General features: G+C 46.0%; 1 protein-coding gene across 3 annotated transcripts in view; it reads right to left on the bottom strand.

Moving 5' to 3' along the window:
• INF2 (inverted formin 2) overlaps positions 1-19,657 on the bottom strand; it is a 93,155-nt gene extending 73,498 nt beyond the window's left edge. For all 3 annotated transcript variants that reach the window (XM_083167807.1, XM_083167805.1, XM_083167804.1), the window contains exon 1: positions 19,437-19,657. In XM_083167807.1, coding sequence (XP_083023933.1) covers positions 19,437-19,463 — 27 coding nt within the window. In that variant the 5' untranslated portion in view covers positions 19,464-19,657. The remainder of the gene's footprint in view (positions 1-19,436) is intronic.
• Between the last annotated feature and the right edge of the window lie 210 nt (positions 19,658-19,867).

The following is a 19,867-nucleotide window of genomic DNA, read 5'->3' on the forward strand; positions in this document are numbered from 1 at the left end:
GTCAATAATATAGGCTGTTTCAAACATTTAAATAAGATAAATGATCAGGAAAAGGTTAAACATATAATAAATAAATACACAAACATAATAGAACCAGTGCTGCACTTTTTAAGCTCACAGTCTCCCACTTCATGGTAAGGCTCCTGTCTCTTCCGCCTGGCAGCTGCTCTCTGGTCCATTGCAATGTCTGAGGGCTCAGATCTACACATACAGTAAATGTGGTAGAAGAAGCTGGTACACTCCAGCATCTCTGCTCTGTCCCTTACACTGCATGATGTGGTGGCAGCTCTATTGATCATATTATATACCAGCTATTGTTGTCACGATTAAAGGCACTTGCCAAGAAGAGGGGGGTTTCCGGGCAACCAGAAACCCCCCCCCCTGCATTTGCCTATGCCAGCCACCACCACCCCTGGACCATTTCCCTAATCCATTTTATGGCCATCATTCTGATTTACTGATGACTGCCGTGATTGCTTTACTATGAAAATGTTGCACTGTTTTTTCTATAACCCCCCCCCCCCCTCCCACCACAACCCTTTAACTTGTTAGAATGTTTGTGTGTGAAATAAGGAGCCAGAAGATGGAAAGAATGTTAATGGGATCTGCTGAATGTTCTGGCTGTAGACGTAGCAGTAACTAGCGCACAAGTCAACCGCTGACTTATAACGATATAATAGAGATATAGAGATAAAGCAGAACGAAATGACTATTATGTGACCTCTGCGAAACACTGCGCCCGTCACTGCTTTGTCTATGGACATATTATTTCCTAGTAAGTGATGTACCTCATAAAAGGGTAATAAAGTAAAGCTTGACCCTCCCCCAAAAGTTAACAGAAGAAACTTTGGGGGCGATTCGGACCTGACGAGTTTCAGCGAGTTTCACATTTGCTAGGGCAAAACCAATCCTATCCTACTTCTTATTTATGTACCACATTTTAGAAGATAAAAGATAGAGGGGGCGATTCTGTAACACAGAAATGTGGTAAAAACCCTGTTATCGGGGTTTTTACCGCATTTCTGTATGCTGTATTAGCCCACCGCAGTGTTAGCGCAGCGGAGGGAATCGCCAGCAAAAGCTGGCGGTTCCCTGCAGAAGCCTATGGGCTTCTTACCGCAGCGCTGTGGGAGGGATCCGTCACGGATCCCTCCCAGCATGCCCTGCGGCCAGCGCCGGGGTCTGAGCATGCACAGATGGACTCCCGGGTCACAGACCCAGAAGTCCAGTGCCGGCACCGCATCGCAAGGGACAGCTCTTATCGCAAAAGGTGTCCCTTGCGTTATAAACCGTATATGTTACAGCATATGCCGTTATTAATAATGCGGTGCTCGGCGAAGGGGGGCGCGGATGTTATAACATCCCGCCGAGAATCTGATTGGTTCAACAGAACTCCTCTCTTAGTAAATTTACCCCTTAGGGTCAAATATAACATCCATGACTGGAGTAGCAATGTGCCAATGTTTGTTACTTTACATATGTGCCAGACTCGTACTGGGCATGTTAGTCCCACTATGGACCTCCAGCTGTTGTGAAACTACAAGTCCAATCATGCCTTGCCACATATTGGCTATAAGTGGATTCTAAAACTATGGCGAGGCATTCTGGGATGTGTAGTTTCACACCAGCTGGAGGGCCATAGTTTGGACATGCCTGCACTATGGTATCTGACTGTCAGTGATTGACAGTCTGATGCTGTTTGGCCCTTTCTTTCTCCAGATGGACGCATGTCGCTGCCGTTACAGGGGAGGGACGAGGCTCGGATCTCTGTCAGAGGACAAAACCTGGCCTTCATATAGGACTTATTGGGGCCGGCTTGCATGATGTGATGACTTGCGAATGGCATGCATATAGAAATATGTCATCGTAGGATGCCTCGCGCATGCGTACTACTGTATTTATTATTTCTTTATTACCAGTTTCTTATATAGCGCACACATATTCCGCAGCGCTGTACAGAGAACATCAGTCCCTGCCCCAGTGGAGCTTACAGTCTATATTCCCTACCACATGTACACGCACACAGACATTCTAGGGTTAATTTAGCATGGAGCCAATTAACCTACCAGTATATTTTTGGAATGTGGGAGGAAACCGGAGTACCCGGAGGAAACCCACGCAAGCACGGGGAGAATATACAAACTCCGCACAGTTAGGGCCGTATGGGGATCGAACCCATGACCTCAGTGCTGTGAGGCAGTAATGCTAACCATTACACCATCCGTACTGCCCTGTATATATAACACATGGTGGGAATAGAACCCATGACCTCAGTGCTGTGAGGCAGTAATGCTAACCATTACACCATCCATACTGCCCCGTATATATTACACATGGTGGGGATAGAACCCATGACCTCAGTGCTGTGAGGCAGTAATGCTAACCATTACACCGTCCGTACTGCCCCGTATATATAACACATGGTGGGGATAGAACCCATGACCTCAGTGCTGTGAGGCAGTAATGTAACCATTACACCGTCCGTACTGCCCGTATATATAACACATGGTGGGGATATAACCCATGACCTCAGTTATGTGAGGCAGTAATGCTAACCATTACACCATCCGCACTGCCCCGTATATATATAACACATGGTGGGGATAGAACCCATTACCTCAGCGCTGTGAGGCAGTAATGCTACCCATTACACCATCCGTACTGCCCCGTATATATAACACATGGTGGGGATAGAACCCATGACCTCAGCGCTGTGAGACAGTAATGTAACCATTACACTATCCGTACTGACCCGTATATATAACACATGGTGGGGATAGAACCCATGACCTCAGTGCTGTGAGGCAGTAATGTAACCATTACACCGTCCGTACTGCCCCGTATATATAACACATGGTGGGGATAGAACCCATGACCTCAGCGCTGTGAGGCAGTAATGTAACCATTACACCGTCTGTACTGCCCCGTATATATAACACATGGTGGGGATAGAACCCATGACCTCAGCGCTGTGAGGCAGTAATACTAACCATTACACCATCCGTACTGCCCCGTATATATAACACATGGTGGGGATAGAACCCATGACCTCAGCGCTGTGAGGCAGTAATAAAACCATTACACCATCCGTACTGCCCCATATATATAACACATGGTGGGCATAGAACCCATGACCTCAGTGCTGTGAGGCAGTAATACTAACTATTACACCATCCGTACTGCCCCGTATATATAACATATGGTGGGGATAGAACCCATGACCTCAGTGCAGGGAGGCAGTAATGCTAACCATTACACCATCCGTACTGCCCCGTATATATAACACATGGTGGGGATAGAACCCATGACCTCAGTGCTGTGAAGCAGTAATGCTAACCATTACACCGTCCGTACTGCCCCGTATATATAACACATGGTGGGGATAGAACCCATGACCTCAGTGCTGTGAAGCAGTAATGCTAACCATTACACCGTCCGTACTGCCCCGTATATATAACACATGGTGGGGATAGAACCCATGACCTCAGTGCTGTGAAGCAGTAATGCTAACCATTACACCGTCCGTACTGCCCTGTATATATAACACATGGTGGGGATAGAACCCATGACCTCAGTGCTGTGAGGCAGTAATGCTAACCATTACACCGTCCGTATATATAACACATGGTGGGGATAGAACCCATGACCTCAGTGCTGTGAGGCAGTAATGCTAACCATTACACCATCCGTACTGCCCCGTATATATAACACATATATGGGGATAGAACCCATGACCTCAGTGCTGTGAGGCAGTAATGCTAACCATTACACCATCCGTACTGCCCCGTATATATAACACATGGTGGGGATAGAACCCATGACCTCAGTGCTGTGAGGCAGTAATGCTAACCATTACACCATCCGTACTGCCCCGTATATATAACACATGGTGGGGATAGAACCCATGACCTCAGCGCTGTGAGGCAGTAATGCTAACCATTACACCATCCGTACTGCCCCGTATATATAACACATGGTGGGGATAGAACCCATGACCTCAGTGCTGTGAAGCAGTAATGCTAACCATTACACCGTCCGTACTGCCCTGTATATATAACACATGGTGGGGATAGAACCCATGACCTCAGCGCTGTGAGGCAGTAATGCTAACCATTACACCATCCGTACTGCCCCGTATATATAACACATGGTGGGGATAGAACCCATGACCTCAGCGCTGTGAGGCAGTAATGCTAACCATTACACCATCCGTACTGCCCTGTGTATATATAACACATGGTGGGGATAGAACCCATGACCTCAGCACTGTGAGGGAGTAATGTAACCATTACACCGTCCGTACTGCCCCGTATATATAACACATGGTGGGGATAGAACCCATGACCTCAGTGCTGTGAGGCAGTAATGCTAACCATTACACCATCCATACTGCCCCGTATATATAACACATGGTGGGGATAGAACCCATGACCTTAGTGCTGTGAGGCAGTAATGTAACCATTACACCATCCGTACTGCCCCGTATATATAACACATGGTGGGGATAGAACCCATGACCTTAGTGCTGTGAGGCAGTAATACTAACCATTACACCATCCGCAATGAGGATCCTGGCAACTACCATGTAGGTAAGTGGCACTTATGTGACATAATGTATAATGGCATAATGGTGTGGGGCACAATGGGTACTTATATGTTAGTTGGGCGTCCACTATTGTTACTACGCTCATACCCCTCACTATCTATGTCGGCATGGAGATGATTGTATAAAGTGTGGCGAGCGCAGCGAGCCACCGTGCCCGAAGAGTGGCGAGCGGACGCGGAAAACTAAGCAAATAGCTTAGTGGGCGCCCAACTAACATATAAATAACGCACAATGTGTAATGGACATTACGGTGTGGGGCATAATGTGTAATGGGCATCACAGTGTAGACATAATGTGTAATGGGCATCACAATGTGGGGCGTAATGGGCATCACAGTGTGGGCATAATGGGCCTTATTCTGGTTCACTCTCAGAGGCATATTCTTTCTCAAATGGACAAAATCATGTGCACTGCAGGTGGGGCAGATGTAACATGTGCAGAGAGAGTTAGATTTGGGTGAGTTATTTTGTTTCTGTGCAGGGTAAATACTGGCTGCTTTATTTTTACACTGCGATATAGATCTCACTTTGAAGAAAAACCCCACCCAAATCTAATTATCTCTGCACAAGTTACATCTGCCCCACCTGCAGTGCACATGGAAGGATTTTGCCTCTGAGAGTGAACCAGAATAAGGCCCAATGTGTAATGGGCATCACGATGTGGGGCATAATGTGTAAATTGTCTAGAAACAGCCCTATGTAGGGCCTTATACTAGTTGGTTTGCAAAAGCAAACTCCTTCTTTAATGGACAAAATCCATGCTGCACTGCAGGTGGGGCAGATGTAACACGTGCAGGGAGAATTACATTTGGGAGGGGTGTGTTCAAACTGATATCTATATTGCAGTGTAAGAAGAAAGCAGCCAGTATTTACCCTGCACAGAAACAAAGTAACTCAGTCAAATGTAACTCTGCACATGTTACATCTGCCCCACCTGCAGTGCAGCATGGTTTCATCCATTAAAGAAGGAGTTTGCTTTTGCAAACCAACCAGAATCAGGACCGTAATGTGTGCAGACTGTTATAGCCTGAAGAAGGAAATTCAGCGGAAGACAATAGCATTTGAATAGGAAGTTAATGTTATCTGTGGGCTATCCCGTGTGGGACAATTCTAAGTGTTTGTTATCATGACTAATATCCTATTATATGCCGCAGCCCCACCCAGAATATTATAACCAGCGAGAATCCTACTGTTCAGCAGAAGTAACCTGTAATCTCCTAAAGAACGTGCTTTCTGCAGCGAATGAACACGAATGAAGGATTCAGATGTATGTCTCATGGGAGCTCATTGACTGCTGTTCGATTTATGCACACTGTAATGTGAAACATACATTCCTATCTTGGGCTGGCCATCGGTGTGGTCTTCTATGATGGTTGCCATCGATGGTAATATACTATGTTGAGGATGACCATTGATGGTTTTCCATTTTCTTTGACTGACTGGTCCATGGGCCAATTAAAATCAGGGGGTGACGCTTCACGGGTGTTAAGGGCATAGCTATGCTCAGTGTCCTGGCGGGTCCCGGATGACCTCCCGACAGTCAGTGGACCAACGTTGGAATCCGGACTGTTAAAAGCCCAACAGTCTGTGTCCACGACCCCCCTAGAGGGAGAATAGAACCCGCGACGAGCGCAGCGAGCCCCCATGCCCACAAGGGGCTGTTTGACTACCGGCAGTTGGAATTTCAATGTCAGACTGCTGACTGCCGGAATCCTGACTGTCGGGAGTTTAAAACACACCCGTCCCGAAAATAAATATACGGTTCTGCTGTGCCATCGATAGAGGGCAAGCATCTGCCCCACCCCCATCGATGGCAATACTATTCTACATCGGCCATTCGTATTCCTATCCCTTATGGCAGACTGTTCCTCTAGGTCTGTTGATATACTCGCAAGCTCCATATGTGGGAATGTAATGAGGGAGTATTTTGGGCCTGATTCAGACCTTTTAGGAAGGCTATATATTTAGCAGATGCTGCTGCACTGCAGGTGGGGTAGATGTAATATGTGCAGAGATGTTTATTTTATCCCTCTTCTTTTTTTTTTTCTATTCCAACCAATTGTTACCAACGCCAGAGTGGCAAGTACCCAAATGTCTGTCTCGATCGGAAGGGTCTTCCCAACAACCTCATAGATATGACCACACAGACTGTACCTGGCACATAATCCTAATATTGGCATATTTTTTGTGCTTTTGGAACACTTTCTTTTAACCAAATGTTCTATTCTTAGCATTCTTCACACATTCTGATATTAACAAATGTAAATTAATTTATCTTTATTCTTATACTGTACTTACTCTTCCAGCACATGCCAAGGAGCGCCACAAGCTAGGGGGCGGCACGGCATCCGCCAAACAAATGAACTTTTGCCTGGAGCCTACAATATTGTATATCTGTCTGTGTTCTGCCTCCTGGATCTGATCATTGTAATTGGTATAACATGAACTGGAGGGCAAAATAAAGTTACATAATATGTACTGGGGTGCTGTAATGTGGCAAAATAAGAACTGGAATCCCTTATGTGACATAATCCTGTCACAGGATTCAGTTAATCAGCCACTACCTTCTTTCTGATATATGAGGCGGTCTGCACAGCTGAGTGATGTAACTGGGAAACAGGCTACTACCTGCTAGAGATGGCCATCAACCATCGATGATTTGAAAACATTGATGGTTTATGGGCGATGTTGAATACCTTTGCCATCAACGGAGAACCAGCTGGTTTCCCTCCATCGATGACACAGCAAAACCGATGTTCTGTTTTTGTCAAGGTGCCGGAACACTGAAAATAGCCCCGCCCCAACAACCCTCGAATCCTGCCCCCACATTTTGATTGGCCCACGGGTCCGCCAGTCAAAGAAAATGGAAGACCATCAATAGGAAAAACTATCGATGGTCATCCATCACATAAGTGTGTTACTATCGAAGGATGTTTGCAGGCTGCACTGATCGCCTCCCTACTGGCAACCTAGTAGGGCACATGTCTTCAACCTGTGGCCCTCCAGATGTTGTAGAACTACATGTCCCAGCATGCCCTGACAGTTTTGGCATGCTCTCATAGGAAAAAATGTGGCAATGCATGCTGGGACATGTAGTTTCACAACATCTGGAGGGCCACTGGTTGAAGACCCATGTAAGTAGGGCTACATTGGGTGTATACATTGGTTACCTCTGAGCTCTTTCAGTTCCCTCACCCCTCCTGGTTCAGCTCCAAGGGGCGGTTCTCAGCACCAGGAATAACCTTTTCTGCTTACAGCTGCTGTCTGGTGTGTATGCTGCTGTTGCTCCACAGCCCCCGGGAAGCGGCACTGTAATACCCCTTATTTGGCAGCACAAGTCATGCTGACTCCTCCTATTTTTATCACTAGTGGCTCATGCTGACTCCTCCTCTTTTTATCACTAGTGGCTCATGCTGACTCCTATTTTTATCACTAGTGGTTCATGCTGACTCCTCTTTTTATCACTAGTGGCTCATGCTGACTCCTCTTTTTATCACTAGTGGCTCATGCTGACTCCTCCTATTTTATCACTAGTGGCTCATGCTGACTCCTCCTCTTTGTATCACTAGTTGCTCATGCTGACTCCTATTTTTATCACTAGTGGCTCATGCTGACTCCTCTTTTTATCACTAGTGGCTCATGCTGACTCCTCCTCTTTTTATCACTAGTGGCTCATGCTGACTCCTCCTCTTTTTATCACTAGTGGCTCATGCTGACTCCTCCTCTTTTTATAACTAGTGGCTCATGCTGACTCCTCCTTTTATCACTAGTGGCTCATGCTGACTCCTCCTCTTTTTATAACTAGTGGCTCATGCTGACTCCTCCTTTTTATAACTAGTGGCTCATGCTGACTCCTCCTTTTATAACTAGTGGCTCATGCAGACTCCTCCTTTTTAAAGATTATACTTTTTTTGTGTCGGGTATCACACTATGTAGTAACAGTGGCATTGTTGGTAATTACGCAAATGAAATGAAGGAGAATAAAACAGAACACTTTTCACATGATCTGCTACATACTGTATGTTGCAATCATGAGGTCACCAACTAATCAGCAGACCATTCATACAGTATAGCAATATACTGTACAGAAGCTGGGGCTGGGTTCGTTGCAACAGCTCTCAATAATGACGAAAGAAGAAATCAAATTGCACAAAATAAAAGGTTTAAATCACAACTGATTCTAAAATATAATCTGCTTACATACAAGAAATATAATAACATCCTCTGTCCGGGGAACATATAAATAGATTTCTATGTTATTTGTGAGAGCGATGGGCTGATATTGTTCTCTAATTCCTAGATGTGATACATCGGTGCGCTGGTCACCATAGTTATCCAGTACCAGCCAATCACTATAACACAATACAAACACAGCTGAGGACACAAGATAACAATGCAGTACTATACGGATACACGCGGCCTTCAGCCAGTTTATATGCTGACATCTACATGAATATAGAAGCTGTATTACTGATGGCAGCGTGTGGTTGTGCAGCTAAGGTGGAACCACAAGTCCCACAATGACCTGACAACAGCTGTAGTATTTTATAGTAAGTGTTGATGTCAAATTGAGATCAGATAAGTAACATACAAAAATTATTCGGCAAAGGGTATAAAAGGTAAAACTTCTCTTCTTTCAGTGAAGCCGATCCCGGCGCTCCTCTTGGCTACTGCTGCTATTGAAAATTACCATCACAAAATGTCCGCCCCGCCATTTTTGAGGATGGTAGAGGAGGCAGCGGCCTCCGCCAGCATACTGAAAAACGGTCTGCTTTTAAGGGCAGCCATTTTGTGAGAGTCATTTTCATTAGCAGCAGGAGCCAGGATGAGCGGTGGGACCGCAGACCCGACGGGGGCGGCAGCAAGCAGAGGGGTAATGCAGTGGAGAGTGATAAACAACCAGTCAGTCCGCTCCTACCTGTCATTTTTCAAACCCAGCCTGTAACATGACAGTTAAGAGCTGATTGGCTGGCTTTTAATCATTCTCAATTTTATCACTATACGAAGCTTGATACATCTGGTCCTAGCCTCGTACACACTACAGGATATTTTGGGATGCAGTCAATTTACCTACACTCGAAATGCTGATGGTCAAAATACCGACACGTTCAAAATACTGACCTTTATTATCCTGACATGGTCAAAATGCTGGCCATTAACATGGGATTGCGGACGGAAATGCAGCCGCCTGCTCTGTCTTCGTCCCACTGCCCGAAAATATAAGTCAGCCTCCACTGACTTATATTTGCATGGGCTGAAGAATGATTTATCTGCCAGCGGGACATGCGAGGGTATGTGTCTTAGTGACACTTCCAGCTGCATGACTGTGAGGGGATACAGCGGCGGCAGGGGTCGGCGATTCGGCGGGCAGGCCCTCTGGGACTCAGTAAGCTGCGAGCTTCGCAGCTTACTGAGGCAACCAGAATCAGGGCCTTACTTTCTATAGCTTTTGTAATAAGTGATTCAGTATAATGTCCCTTTAAGAAATCCCTTCTTTTCCTTGTCTTCCATTCTGCCAAGTGGGAAAAATGACTCATATGTGGAAAAATGTCCACTGTATCCCACATGAGACGGAATTTTACAAACCTCATGTGCTTCTAGCGTCCATTTTCCATCTTGCCGAACTGTGTTACTAAGGCTACCTCTAAGGTGTGCGCATCTGTTTTACAGCTTTGGGTAAGAAAACATACACATATCTCTTAGGGGATCTGAACCAAGGCTCGGAGAAAGATAAAGTAGAGAACTTGCACGTGTATATGTGTATGTGTGTGTGTGTGTGTATGAATATATATATATATATATATAACGAACAAATGATTTAGTAACAACTGCACAGCGGCAGAATCAAAAAGAAATAAGAGCAAACACAAGGCTTGTGTCAACGTTTCGGGCAAAGCCCTTTATCAAGAGGGGGGGGGGGGGGGGGGCGATTCACGCCCCCCCCCCCCCCCCCCCCCCCTCCTCTGTCAGGATTTCGGCTGTCAAGATTCCGACCGCCGGGATTTAGTACTGAATACTTGCATCCACCAAGTAGAAAATGACTTTGAAGGAGTAAAAGCACTTTTAGTAAAAGGAGGTCCACAATGGTTAAAGTTAAAGGGGCAAGAGCCTTGTATTTGTTACGAAGTAATTGGAGTTCCAATAGGCTAATGGGTTTCTTTCTAAAAAACTGGTATTAGTCATTTGTAAAATCCTGGGACATTGGTTGTGACCAGTGCAAAAGTTTAGATACAGTAAATGACTTGCACCATTCGTTTCATATCCTTCGCTAGAATTTATATGAAAAGGTTACCTTTACGTATAGATAATAAGAGAATGTATTTGCGGGAATGAACGGCGTCACCTGTCTCTGCATCTTGCATAAAGATTTTTTTAATTCTGTCAATCAAATCAGATATCCTGTATGTTACTTATAGAGGAAAAGTATTATTTCCGGTGATGTTATCATTACCCTGATAATCTAGAAAAGGCTTTCAATTAAAGTCTAGTTCAAGATTTGCCTTAATATATTTTGACATTGTTAAGTTGGCCATACATCAGGACAACCTGCTTACAACCTGATCATATGAAGGTCGCAGAACTGTTGAACAAGCGATCGCAAGCACATACAATCTGCTTATGAACGCAATGAGAGCTGATGGATCAGACGTGCTGCATATCTGATCTGAGGGCCTACCTCATGACCCGCGGGGTAATGACATTACGCACGATGTGGACACGATCCGTCGCACCACCCGGCGAGATTCTGCAGTCGGGTCATATGTCGTTCTGGTGTATGGGGGCCTTTAGGGTTGCAGGGAGTGAGAGACAGGCTGTACAGAACCTTACTGACCTTTTCTCAATAAAAACATCAGACAATTTGGAATACTGTTGAATACGGAAGTGATAACTTGCAGCTGACTGTAACAGGCAAAGGTCTTACACATCTCACTGGAATTAAGCATTTATGAAATCCCAGTCTGACCAGAAATCCAATCAACAATGTTCCTGAATCCAAGGTGAACCTAACACAGGACGGTCTAGAGCACACGTTCCAAAAGTTGGTCCTCAGGACCCCACACAGTGCATGTTTCGCAGGTCTCCTCACAGAATCACAAGTGATATAATTAGCTCCACCTGTGGATCTTTAAAAATGTGTCAGTCAGTAATGAGTGCACCTGCTGGGTGACCTGGAAAACGTGAACTTTGTGGGGTCCTGAGGACCGAGTTTGAGAACCACTGGTCTAGAGCAGGAATTTCCCAAGGGGTTTTTAATAGGTACTAACAAGTTCAAGTAGGATATAACCAAACTGAATTACAGTTCCCTGAATTAATTAAATCTGGGGCTATTAACAGTTATTATAATTTTGGAAGTACAACTTTTTAGTAAAATAACTTTTTTGTTGAGTTGAGAATTCCTTGTGCCTCTACCATTACCCTCAACTAGGGTACTTATTACCCAGTCTCGGGTTATACTAGAGTGCCTGGCACTGTGTGAGACTGAGTGTCTGTAAGGAGCATAATTGAACTTGATTCGCAAAAACCCGCTGCATTGTAGCACAGGTATACAAGTGCCCGATCTTAAATTATTGAATAGTCCCCTGGTACGCCATAGCCACATTACGTTGTGACTAGACACATTTTGGTAAAAAAGACCATGCTAGCAGAGTCCCAAGGGGGTAGTTTGGCGTGACCGTAGCTATGTCTAGTGCCGCCTCTCACAGCTATCCTTACTGCCCCCTATTATAGCTACCCCCTCTGGCATTTTTATCTCGCTGCTCTCTCTACTCCTCTGCTCTAGGGATGGTATTGATAATCATCGATGGTTTATGACCAATGTTGAGTACTTTTGCCACTGATGTGAGAGAATCAGATGACTTCTCACAATTAAAGGCACAGAATAACCAATTTTGTAAGATGCCAGGACATGAAGCCTAGCTCCGCCCCCAGGAAGCGATTTCCCCAAGAGCCAGTCACTAAATGAACCGGGATGACCATCAGTGGGTGAAGCCATCGGTGGGTGTAACCAAAATATAGTTAGCCACTCACAGGTTCACCATCAATGGCCACCATTGATGATGAGATCCTCGAAGGCCATCCCTACTCTGCTGCTCAGACAGGAAGTGAGGAAAACATTTCCTCTCTGAGCACGACATTCTGCAGGATGTATCGCCGGAGCACTCAGACAGTACTTCACTGAGACCGTACGGCAGTGCACTGCGCCTCATTAATTTACTAACAGCTTTCTAAGAGGGCGCAATGAAGGTTGGGGAGGGTCACATACAGTGGCGTAGCTAAAATGTGTGCACCCCCCCCTCCACTAAAACTTGTGCACCCCCCCTCTTCTCTTACCCCCCTCCTCTTACCGCTGTAGCTGCCGCCACTGGCCTGCCGGGACCAGCAGATCCTCCTGTCTGCGGTCCCGGGGCTTCTCCTTTAACATCTGAAATATCACTTGAAAAATGGCCCCTGCCTTACAGCAGACAGTTATTTAGGATGAGAGAGGATGTTGTCGCAGTCTTCTGTGTGGGGGCGGCCATTTTGTGAGGGGTATTTGCACCAGGATGGCAGACAGGATGCTCTGCTGGTCCCGGCAATCCGGCAGCAACAGACTTGGCAGTGCCGGCCTCATTAGCAGCAATAGCTTCCGCAGACCCTGCAGCGCCCAAACTTACCTAGCGCCTCCAAGCCACCGTGAGGTCTGCAGAGCTACAGTTATGCCACTGGTCACATAGAATGCTGGTGTAGAATTTTAGGGGTAAACAAAGAAATATGACTACACTCATGTGGGGTAGATGTATGAAGCAGTGATTAGGGAGGAGAAGTGAGCCAGAGGAGAAGTGGCCAAGGCAACCAATCAGCACTTAAGTAACACCTATAATTTGCATGACATAAAATTATACAGAGCAGCTGATTGGTTGCCATGGGCCACGTCTCTGGCTCACTTGTCCTCCCTGATCACTGCTTCATACATCTTCCTATGGGGACATTGTCCCTAGTTAAATGACAAGTGCTGTTAGTCTAATAGGAAATGGAAACTTTTGTAATACAGCCTCCATCATTAAGAGAATACGGTCTTATTAAATTCCAGGGGCACGGCGGAAACTGTAATAAATTCCCTGCTGCTCTGAAATCGAAAGAAGCAGAAACAAGCAACGATTTCCCAGACAATAGAGTGGAGAATGATCGTTACTTTTAATGAAAAACACTAATAAAATAGTTTTGTGGGCTGTCCTGCAAGAGAGGGGTTTCAGCGACTCCTGAAGCCACCTTGCTGGTCACAACCACCTCATTTATTGGTGTGGATTTGTCAGACAGATATGAGGTTTCCATCATTTTAGGCTTTATCTAAACCCCAGCCAACCACCCAAAAACAAGACATTCTTATCTTACAGGACAGTGTGCAGCTTTGTTTCTCCCAACATCTGCCTAAGCCAGGCATGTCCAAACTGTGGCCCTCCAGCTGTTGTGAAACTACAACTCCCATCATGCCTCATTTTTGCTATTAGGGAATGCTAAAATTATGGCAAGGCATTCTGGGAAGTGTAGTTTCACAACAGCTGGAGGGCCACAGTTTGGACATGCCTGGCATAAGCACAAGACCATTTCCTGTGCGGTTCACTTGTTGACAAGTTTGGGGTTTTATTTTATTAGAAACATTGGGGGTCATTTACTAAAGCTGCTAAAATTAAAAGAGGTGATGTTGCAACCATTCAGATTTGGGGCCTGACTCAGAGTACATTAACTGCTTAACGAGCAGACCTACACAAGAAAGCGATCGCACATTACCGTCTGCTGCCTGGCTGCGCAGACTAGCTGCGAAACCAGGCGCCGGCCGTCCACGTTTTGAGTCACTGCTGCTGACTTCTGCGGACACATTGAGGCAGATGTATTAAGCATTAACAAGAGATAAATGCAAGGGTGATATGGGGCGGGATGTATTAATATACATCACCGCCCTTCGCATGGCAGCCGACGCGATGCTGCCGAATATGTACTAACATATGCGGCTAGCATCGGGTTGCGGTGACGGAGACCCCCGCGATACCATTGACGTGGTCTGCGGGGGTCTCCGTCACATCCCGGCGGCTGCCAGCGTCCCCCTGCGTCTCCTCCTCCCCCCTGAAGCCGGATGTCCTCCCAGCTGTGACACCTGCTGGGGGAGGAGGAGATCAGGAGGACGGGAGGGGGGGGGGGTGCGTGGATGGTGGACGTCGGGCGGTGATAGAAGCCCATAGGCTTCTATAGGGTATCGCCACCCAGAGGTTGGCGATACCCTGCCATGCGAAAACGGGGCGGACGGGTAATGGTAAATAGGAAAATGCGTTTTACCGCATTTTCTCTTTAGTACATCCCGACCATGGAGAGATAAACATCCAGCCAATCACCTGCCAACTGCCATGTTACAGGCTGTGTTTGAAAAAAGTCAGTAAGGAGCTGATTGGCTGGACATTTATCTCTCTTTATAACCCTTGCATTTATCTCTTTTTAAAACGTAATACATCTGCCCCATTGAATCGGGCCCTATAACTGCTTTGCAACATTTAAAAATTCGGATGCAAGTCAATTTTGTGACCCGTCTCTCAGGCAGTGCACGTCCAATTTATCAGCGAGCTCATTTGGTGCCGCTGTCACAATCTCCCTGAGATTAGCCAAGTACAGACACACCATACCATGTACATGAGAAGATATGAACGATTAGCACAGGTAGCGTCTGCTGCAATTGGGTGGGTAAGCTGGGGCACGCCCCTGAATGAAGCTATTTGCATGTCTCTGGAATTCCTTAACCCTTTATTAACCAAATCCCATTTACATAAACATTATAAAAAAAATGATTGCAGCATCTACTCAATAAAACATTTTCCGGCACATCCTGTATCAAAATATTTAATTAGAATGAATCACATTGTTTTGTGTATGAGCTACAATGCTTTATGTACTAACAACGAACCTTGTTTTTTTAGGGGGGTTACCTAGGGATGCGGGACCATTTGTCTTCAACAAGAAGATAGACAGCCATTAGGTCGACACCATTAGTTCGACAACTCAATAGGTCGACATGCTTTTAGGTCGACATGTCATTAGGTCGACATGTCATTAGGTCGACAATGTTATTAGGTCGACAGTGTCTAGGTCGACAGTCAAAAGGTCGACATGGTTTTTTTTCACTGTTTTTTTTACCCAAATGTCGACACAGTCGACATGGACACAGTTTGAAGTGAACCGCAGCCCCTCACATCGCTCGCGATGCTTCGGGCACGGTGCCTCGCTGCGCTCGGCACACTATTATAATCTAACTCCACGCCCTAGTGGATGGCATGTCGACCTAATGACATGTCGACCTAATGGTATGTCGACCTAAAAGCATGTCGACCTATTGAGTTGTCGAACTAATGGTGTCGACCTAATGGCTGTCTATCTTCTTGTTGTAGACAAATAGTCCAGATACCGTTACCTAGGCCCTCATTTGTCAACTTTACTGATGTCCTCACCTCCAGACTGTAAGCTCCTTGGAGCAGGGCCCTCTTCTCTCCTCTTCTCACATCTCTCTTTTCGTTCACGTCTATTTCATCTCTTTTAAGGTGCTTACACACTGGCCGATATATCGCTCGCCCGACTGACCGACCGATACATCGATGCAGTGCGTACGAGTGATTTATCTGTGAACGAAGCTGTGCAACACAGCCGATGCCCTATATATCTAAAGATATATCAGTGCCATTCGCAGACCGCCCGTACAGCCGGGCCAGGATCCGCCAAACCCCGTGCAAACCCCTCACCGTCATACAAGGGGTCGAATTCAGAACCGAACGCACGGGTCTGAATCTGCAAATCACTTGTGGCACCATATAAATAAATTGTAATCATAAAAAAATCACTGGGATACACTACAAACATGCAATGGGTCATATCTAAATTAAATACTGCATATGTATATACCTTGCATAGCCGGTCCATTCCCCCACCCACCCTTTTCACAATGGTGCGTTTAACTATCCACTATTATAAGAATATTTTAGTATTATTGCCTAAAATTGCACTTTTTAGTAGATATAAAGCTGTCAGTCAGACATTGTACAATGTAGGATATTTTAAATAGAATATCTCTAGTTTTTAGAACATAAATGATGTTTTAATCAGCAGGCCTGGCCAACCTGTGGCTCTCCGGATGTTGTCAAACTACAAATCCCATCATGCCTTGCCATAGTTTTGCTATAAGAGAGTGTTAAAACTGTGGCAAGGCATGCTGGGATTTGTAGTTTCACAACATCTGGAGAGCCACAGGTTGGCCTGGCTGTAATGCATTATAAAATCTGCATTTAGAAATCTTAACCGGTCTGTAAAAAACATCTTTTAGCTTTTTTTGTTTTACTTTGTTGAGCTAACAAAAAGAAAAGAAGTAACTGCACTGTGATGTTTATTCACTCGCTGAAAATGGAGTTACAAGCCTCTCGGGAGTGGTGTATATAGGACCAGATCCTGTTCTTATCAGGTTCAGGGAAGATAAGGAAGAGGCACTGGTGTATTTAGCTATACAGTAATTACACAGCACCTAGATGACACATTCCTCTTATGGCAAAATAAATAGTCAACCGTCTCAGAAAAGTTTTTGAACCGTTTCAAACTTCATCCCAGCTCTGTACAACATTCTGAGCCTGTACTGCTGGTTCCGATGTGACCCCAAGTAATGTACCAGTGTATAAACATGTGATCTGTGAGTTAATGAGTATTTACAGTACTGAGCCAACTACCCATTATACTTAATCATTCCTGAGCAATACTTGTGTCATTTCCCCTGAATCAAACATGTTATTTAGTATAACGGTGACCAGCGGCCTTTAGGGCTTTCTTCTCTTAAAGTTCCATTTTACTGAAATCTGTTTATACAGTACTTTGCCCCGGGGGTGTAATTAGATATTTGTAGGCCCCATAGCAAATGTTTGTAAGGGCCCCTTAGTACCACACAATAGGTAAACATTTCTATAATGCATGCAACTTTGACAGGAAAGATGGGTCCCTCCAGTTCTGGGCCCCATAGCAGCTGCACCCCCTGCAGCTATGGTAGCTACACCCTGTATATAACACATGTAACTGTGACAGGGAAGGTGGCTCCTCTTAGCCCTGGGCCCCATAGCAGCTACACCCCCTGCACCTATGGTAGCTACACCCTGTATATAACACATGTAACTGTGACAGGGAAGGTGGCCCTTCTCAGCTCTGGGCCCCATAGCAGCTGCACTCCCTGCACCTATGGTAGCTACACCCTGTATATAACACATGTAACTGTGACAGGGAAGGTGGCTCCTCTCAGCTCTGGGCCCCATAGCAGCTGCACCCCCTGCACCTATGGTAGCTACACCCTGTATATAACACATGTAACTGTGACAGGGAAGGTGGCCCCTCTCAGCTCTGGGCCCCATAGCAGCTGCACTCCCTGCACCTATGGTAGCTACACCCTGTATATAACACATGTAACTGTGACAGGGAAGGTGGCCCCTCTCAGCTCTGGGCCCCATAGCAGCTGCACTCCCTGCACCTATGGTAGCTACACCCTGTATATAACACATGTAACTGTGACAGGGAAGGTGGCCCCTCTCAGCTCTGGGCCCCATAGCAGCTGCACCCCCTGCACCTATGGTAGCTACACCCCTGTATATAACACATGTAACTGTGACAGGGAAGGTGGCCCCTCTCAGTTCTGAGCCCCATAGCAGCTGCACCCCCTGCACCTATGGTAGCAACACCCCTGTATATAACACATGTAACTGTGACAGGGAAGGTGGCCCCTCTCAGCTCTAGGCCCCATAGCAGCTGTACTCCCTGCACCTATGGTAGCTACACCCTGTATATAACACATGTTACTGTGACAGGGAAGATGGCCCCTCTCAGCTCTGGGCCCCATAGCAGCTGTACCCCCTGCACCTATGGTAGCTACACCCTGTATATAACACATGCAACTGTGACAGGGAAGGTGGCTCCTCTTAGCCCTGGGCCCCATAGCAGCTGCACCCCCTGCACCTATGGTAGCTACACCCTGTATATAACACATGTAACTGTGACAGGGAAGGTGGCCCCTCTCAGCTCTGGGCCCCATAGCAGCTGCACCCCCTGCACCTATGGTAGCTACACCCCTGTATATAACACATGTAACTGTGACAGGGAAGGTGGCCCCTCTCAGTTCTGAGCCCCATAGCAGCTGCACCCCCTGCACCTATGGTAGCAACACCCCTGTATATAACACATGTAACTGTGACAGGGAAGGTGGCCCCTCTCAGCTCTAGGCCCCATAGCAGCTGTACTCCCTGCACCTATGGTAGCTACACCCTGTATATAACACATATAACTGTGACAGGGAAGGTGGCCCCTCTCAGCTCTGGGCCCCATAGCAGCTGCACTCCCTGCACCTATGGTAGTTACACCCCTGTATATAACACATGTAACTGTGACAGGGAAGGTGGCCCCTCTCAGCTCTGGGCCCCATAGCAGCTGCACTCCCTGCACCTATGGTAGTTACACCCCTGTAAATAACACATGTAACTGTGACAGGGAAGGTGGCCCCTCTCAGCTCTAGGCCCCATAGCAGCTGTACTCCCTGCACCTATGGTAGCTACACCCCTATTTTGTCCAGCTATATATATATATATATATATATATATATATATATATATATATATATATATACCGTACACACAGTAACTTTGTACTACAAATCAACACCGTACAGTGCATGAAATTACAATTTTATAGTTAGAACAACAGTCTACTGTGTCCCAGAATGTTACTAGGAAAATATCTGAGAAATAACCCTGAAAGCAGCTGCATTATTACATTGCTCAATCACACTGACTTACCACAGACTCACTGTCTGCCTTCTCCATAGTTGTCGCTGGTATTTTATCAATGCTTTCCAATAGGAACGATCACCATTATCTGCAGTGGGGGATCTTGCTCAAGACTCCAAAAACTGCAGCTACACAGACAGGTCCTGATGTGCAGTATTGTACAGGGAGAATCGTCTGTCAGGCTGAGCCGCTGCCTGATCAACAAGTGATAGGAGGAGAGACTGAGGAATGTATTACATTGTGGGTGTGAGTGTGAATCACATAGTGCTTATGTCAGCAGGCTGGACCGTTCTACCCAATCCAGCCCCCTTTACTGCTCCCCCCTTTTCCTCTTGGGATAGGCCTGAAACCTGCTCAAAATAGAAGAAGGGTGCAATCAAAATGTCCAAATTCCTTAAATAGTTTGTTTTCCCAAAACAAACTTTCCTTTCACTGGCAGC

The sequence above is a fragment of the Crinia signifera genome, chromosome 12, assembly GCF_055691185.1.
Source record: "Crinia signifera chromosome 12, ASM5569118v1, whole genome shotgun sequence".
NCBI lineage: Eukaryota > Metazoa > Chordata > Amphibia > Anura > Myobatrachidae > Crinia > Crinia signifera.